We start from the raw sequence: 6,741 nt of genomic DNA, 5'->3' as shown, positions 1-6,741 counted from the left end.
AAAACAATATCTCTAAGTAAGTGACATAAAATATGGAGAAGTTATGGATTAAAATTTTCAATAAAACAAATAATTCCTACTCGATTCATTTTAATATACTATATTTTAGCAAGTCCATACTTTCTCTAGTATGTTGGAGGCTTACTTCATTTTTGATTATTTAATTATCAAGAGTAGGGAGATAATACTATTTCTGATCAAGAATGAAAATGTCACCTTTAGTTGCATTTTATTATTTTATACTTTATGGTATAATTCATCTATATGCAACAAATATGTTTTAAATTATTCTAGTACGAGGGCTAAAAAGATAACATAAAAATTAAGAACATTCGGGGGAAAAAGTTAAGAACACTTAAAAGGCAATATATTCACATACATCTACACAAATATATATTTTAACCTTTTTCAAATTCCAAGGACTTTGGAAGGTGTTTACTGGGGAAAATATATAAACAAATTACACAAAAACTATACAGAAAAATATATCAAGCTAATGGTAATCAATAAGTAGGAATGGCAAAATTAATATCTGAAAATTTCACTTCAATGCAAAAATCCATAATAAGAGACAAAAAAGTATATTAAGTAATGATTAAAGGGACAATTGAAAAAGAAGACATAACTATAAAAATGTTTATGTACACATAAAATACTCAGATTAATCAAACTCTTAAAGAGAGAAATAGATAATATTACAATAAGAGTAGGAGATAGCAATACGGTACTCACAAAGAGGACAGAATTGTAAAGAAGTTCAATAAAGACATAGAAGAACTAAACAACACAACCAATCAACTTGACGTTTTAGACATACATAGAACACTCCACCTAATGGCAACTCAGGATACATCCAGTTCACATGGAATAATCTCCAGATTAGACCATATATTAGTCCCCAAAACAAGCCCTAATGAAACTATAAAATTTGAAAGCCCTAATAAAAATTTAAAATTTGAAATATTACAAACTAAAAAGAATAAACATTGCAATTTTCCCCCTCAGATCACCATGCTATGAAATTAAAATGATCAAGAGGATGATCAAGGGGTAAAAATGAAATGCATGACAATGGAACAAAACCCTTTTTAAAAACTACTGCGGTAGCTGAAGAAAAAATGAAATGAACATTTAAAAGTCCTTGAAACAAATGAGAATTAAACTACAGCATACCAAACTCTTTAGGGCACAGCCAAAGCATTACTTAAGGGGAAATTCATAACAATAAATGCAGACATAAAATAATAAACAAGAAAAAAAAAATCAATGCCTTGACCCAAAATTTTCAACAATTAAAACAAGAGCAGCTGAGTAAACTTTCAGCCACCAGAAATAAATACATAATAAAGACTAGAGCTGAAATAAATGAGTCAGTGAACAGAAAAACAATATTAAAAAATCAACAAGAAGTTGGTTCTTTGAAATGATTCAGAAATTTGACAAACCACTAGCAAAGTGAACAAAAGAAAATATCATGAATAAGAAATTAATAGGCATAATCACAACAGAAGCAACTAAGATAAAAATGATGACACGGTGCTATGGAGGATTGTGCTCCAACGAATGTGAACGCTTAGGGAATGCCTGAAAAGACGGCCTCCAGACAGCAGCAACGCCTGCAACCGCTGCTGGTCCAGGTGAGAATTCAATGTTAGGGGACCTGTGCTCTGGGAAATAGGGTGCAAGACCTGAAACCTTGGAGTTCCAAGATGGATTTTTATTGTTGTTTTTTAGAACTCCATTTCCCCCTTGAGAACCGGAGTCTGGCAAAACAGCGAATCTTTCTGCTTCCTTTCCCCTGCAACTGCCAGGCACGCGAGGCTCCCTTTGTGCTGACCACCTCCTGGTCCGAAGCCCCTTCTCACTTCGTGCTCCCTGACTCCTGCCTCTCTGTCCTTGGAAGCCTGGCGTGGATGCGGATTGCAGGACGTGGATCTGAATTTCCTCACAATACAAGGCCTTTTTTTTCCAGATATGCCGGTCTCCTCTCCTCTTCTCTCCCAGAGAACCTCCCCTTCTTGTAGGAAGTTAGTTTCTACACTGACCGATGAGCTCAAGGTGGGCCTGGAAACGAACAGCAGCCAAACCAGGGACACTGGGTTATGTGGACACTTTCATCTGCCTCCTGGACTCTCCCCTAGTTTATATTGTGCGTTGGTAAGTGACCCTAATGGGCTCATCAGGACACTCATTCTGAGAGGGCAGCAACATGGGGTGACAGTGCTGAAGCAGGCCACACCCACCACTCCTTTCTTTAGGGTAGAATTCATAAGCTTCTCATACACATGCTCCTGGGGTGTCCAGCTTCCCCCCAAATCGGGAGAAGGCTTTTGGATCCTGACCTCCACCTTCCACTTATTTTGCTGTAATCTGTGTGCCGATGCATATTGCAAACCTCTCACACAGATATGTGACTATAACCCTCTCGTCTCTATTGTACCTTTAAGAGTAGGCGGGCCTGGGTTCACTGTATTTCCGGTTCCTATCTGTGCCAGTGTACATCCTCCGGTCCAGCCGGATATGTAAGGTAGAATTGGGATCATGGTAGTGGTGGGGAGGAAGCATTTAAGAACTAGAGGAAAATTGCACATTTCACCGTTACTACACTGCACTCTGATTTGCTCCTCTCCTCCCCGCAGCCCTTCTGCAAGGGAATGTCCAATTTCCCCTGGATGGGCCCTGGGTCCCCACCCCACAGGACCAGTGGAGAGAGTGCGATAGCAGGAGGGTAGAGGGAAGGTGAGGGAGAAAGGGGGAACAGACGACAAGGTCTACATATAACCTCCTCCCTGGTGGATGGACAGTGGAGAAGTGGGTGAGGAAGACGTTGGATCGGGTAAGATAAGATAAAATAATAATTTATAAATTATCAAGGGGGAGGGGGGAGCAGGGAGGGAGGGGGGAAAATGAGCTGACACCAAGGGCTCAAGTGGAAAGCGCGAGAATGATGAAGTCAACATATGTACTAATGTGCTGGACACAAATGACGCATGTATGGATTGTGATGAGTTGTATAAGCCCCTAATAAAATGATTATTTAATAATTAAAAAAAAGAGTAGGTGGGCCAAACACTAACATGTTCTTCTCTCCTAAAGAAAAATAAGGAACCAAGTCCTGACCTAGAGTATCCCCTCTGAGGGATTCGGAGTGCTTCCGGTGGGCCAGGAAATAAGGATTCTGAGCTCTCTGTGGCCCTGACTCAAAACAGACACCTAGCTTGATTCTTGTCCATTGCAGCCTTTGCACAATTCTTTTATTTTTAAATGACCTGATCACTGTAGACGTTAGAACCTCAGGCCTCGCTCCAAAAATCAAAGACACACTCATCTTCCACTAAGAGTAAATGGGAAAGACATCCCCACCATAGTCCTTTGTCTAGGACCACAATAGGCCCCCCCCCTCCAATTCTGAGGGAAGAAAACAACCGAGACACAGACTAGTGGCCCTCAATCAAGAGGCTTAGCACTTTCATCTCTAGAACTAGTTACTCAAAAAAAGACTTACGACTTTGTCTCTTGTGGCACTCAGCTTAGACTTACTTCTTTAATTTGACTGCTTCTCTTGTTTGCTGAAGTCACTGTGTATTGTGCACTGTCTGATGTGTATACCAGGTCATATTCTCCTCCTACCTTACCCACTACTACCTCATGACCCCATTCCCCCTTTCCCAATGAGACACACTTTCCCATAAATTAACATGTACTAAAACAGCTCTTAAAATCCCTTTTTTCAATTTATTAAAAATTATTAATGTAGCCAGAAGACCACCTACTATTAATATCATCAATTAAACCCTGCTCTCTTGCTCCCATCCACACTCGTACTATACACCCAACTCTATCACTTCTTCCTTACCAACACAGAATACAATTTTCAGCACCTATTAAATATCTTTACTCTAATCCACAGAGCCAATTCCTCTCCTATGTAACCCAGAACCCTACGCACAATATACTACTAGACTGCTATGCCGGGCAAACAACAGCCAACAGCAGTAATGACCAAAAGTCTGATAAGCAAAAGCTAACAATTGAAGATCATACAAATCCAATGAAATACACAGAAAAAGAAGCCCTGGAAATAGCAGAAAGAGAATACAAGAGGATGATATTTAGGACAATATAAGAAATTAAGGTATTTTAGTATTTTCTTTCAAATTGAGGTTTATCTCTGTTGTATTTTGTTATTGCTGGTAGCCTTCCTGATTTCCTGTCACGTATTATTCTATGATTTTTGCTCTATGGGGCCCAGAATGAGAGAATCTATAGACACATAACTAGATTGAGGGCTGCTGGGAGATACAGCAGGGGAGGTTGATAGTAACAGGAAGCTAATGACAAGAAATACAAGAAGGAAAACAATGATCTGAGGCTGGTTGTGATGGTGACTGTACAACACATCTCAGTGTGTTTGAACTATTGAATTGTCTGATGTCTGGATTATGTCCTAATCCAATGGTTGAAAAAAATAAAACCAAATCTATAAAAATGGATACATTTCTATAAATTCAATATTCACCTAAATTAATATAGAATGATGTAGAACATCTCAATATATAATTTACATAAGAATAAACATATGTCATTAAAAAATTCCAGGCCCAATGGCTTCACTGGAGAAATCTACCAAGCATTCAGAAATGAATTGACACCAATTTTTACACTATTCCATAATACAGAAAGAACGACAACCTCTTGAGTTCAGTTTCTGAAGTAAACATATCCCTGCTACCAAAACCAAACAAAGACCTTACTGGAATAGAAAACAACAGACTGATATTACTCATGAACATAGAGGAAAAAATACTCCACAAACCCTGGCCAATAGAATCTGCTAAAATATCAAAAATAATGACAATATTTCTAATCAAGTAGGATTCATACTACGTATGAAAAGAAGGTTCAACCTTAGAAAAATAATTTAAAAAGTTAAAAATCAAGAAAAAAGAAAAAAAAATTAATGTAATCCACCATCTAAGTAAAACAAAGGAAAACAACTACACAATCATAACAAATAATACAGGAAAGGCATTTGACAAAATCTGACAACCATATTTGATTAAAAAACTCTTAGTAAAACAAAACATATTACACAAAAGTAATTGAGGATTTCTTTAATCTTAATGTAATTCATAGCAAGGAACTTACTATGGCATACTGGATATACCAAAGTTCCAGACAATTCTGTTTAAGAAATGCTGCTGCTTTTGCCTTTTAGATAGATTTCGAGGGGAAAAATATGTCATAATGGTTTAGAGCTCAATTACCTGACACATAATAGAGCTTAGCTTTGTTCAAACTATTTTTTCATGAAAATCTAAGATATTTCTTTATGGAACAACCAACAACTAACAAATGGAAGCTTGTTACAGTAATTTTGTAAAATGCACTTTATTAACCTTTGTATCTAGAGATACACTTTTCATGTTTTGGAGGGTACACACAAATGGCTTTAGCCATTGCAGTAGGGAACCCTAAATGCCATTCATGTTTTCTGCTTATTTTAACGTCCATACCACTCACTATGACAGTGTCTACCTTCATTGTACCCCTTCATTTCTGTGCTTCCCCATCTCCCTTCAAGTGCAGCTATGTCCGAGAAATTCTATGGGTAGAGACCCTGGCTTTGTAGTTATGTGTGGTCCCAAACATTCTTTCTAAAATATAAACCCGAACTAAACCAGTCAAATCCACATGTAAACCTCACATACTTTTAAGTCCTTTTGTGAAAGATGTATGTCTATTTTCCCAAATAACTGATGAGCCTCACTTATAAAGAAATATTCAGTAAGAATATACTTAAGATGATAAAGCCAGGTAAAAAGATTTATGTTACCACGGAAATTACTTATATGAACAATTCATAAATCATTGTATCCATATATCAATATATAAACTCATTAGTTTGTCATAATTTGTTACAATACGTTTTCCTTAGCCCTTCATAGAAAATAGCACTTGATAAACTAAGAATAATGACACTGTAAAACTACAATATTTAATTAACATTTATATAATTCTGAGATATCCTGTTCTTCCAATTACCTCCTTAGATCCACAGTCACACTGTTCGCCTTCTTCTAGTTCTCCATTTCCACAAGTTGCGGCCTTGTAGGAAGGATCAAAGCGTGGATGATTTTGAAGACACTGGGATGTAGGCTTTGAAAAAAAACGTGCAAAATCTTCCATGCTGCAGTTACTGAAGCTCTTCACACCACTGGAATGACTGAAAATGCGTCATACTTATCATTTTTTGTAAGCATTCTTTCTATAAACTGACCAGCTATGGAACAAATTAATTTGAAAATATCCTACAACAGAAGAAATGCTCACTTAGAGGGTCAAACTTTTATCTTCGGGGCTATGAGAAGTTAACTGTAAAATAATGTATAATGCAATGTACCCCTGGTTGCATCATGGATTAAGTGTTGGGCTGATAACTTCAAGGTCTGCCTTTCAAAAACATCAGACATTCTGCAGGAAAAGGATGAGGCTGCCTGCTCCTGTAAAGATTTGCAGCTTCAAAAACCCTAAGCCAGTGTTTCTCAACCTGTGGGTCGCGACCCGTTTGGGGGATTGAACGACCCTTTCACAGGGTCGCCCAATTCACAACAGCAGCAAAATGACAGTTATTAAGTAGCAACTAAATAGTTTTATGGTTGGTGGGTCACCACCACAAGAGGAACTGTATGAAAGGGTCGCGGCATGAGGAAGGTGGAGACCCACTGTGTGTTCCACTCT

General features: G+C 37.8%; 1 protein-coding gene across 1 annotated transcript in view; it reads right to left on the bottom strand.

Moving 5' to 3' along the window:
• The window catches only part of ADAM2 (ADAM metallopeptidase domain 2), a 114,826-nt gene that overhangs the window by 40,877 nt on the left and 67,208 nt on the right, over positions 1 to 6,741 (bottom strand). The window contains exon 11 of the mRNA XM_045286860.1: positions 6,046 to 6,226. Within this exon, the coding sequence (XP_045142795.1) occupies positions 6,046 to 6,226 (181 nt within the window). The remainder of the gene's footprint in view (positions 1 to 6,045; positions 6,227 to 6,741) is intronic.

The sequence above is a fragment of the Echinops telfairi genome, unplaced genomic scaffold (genome assembly GCF_000313985.2).
Source record: "Echinops telfairi isolate 266 unplaced genomic scaffold, ASM31398v2 ScPeMD7_9;HRSCAF=40, whole genome shotgun sequence".
NCBI lineage: Eukaryota > Metazoa > Chordata > Mammalia > Afrosoricida > Tenrecidae > Echinops > Echinops telfairi.
Note: the sequence above shows the minus strand (reverse complement) of the source record. Positions and strands in the feature narration are given on the sequence as shown.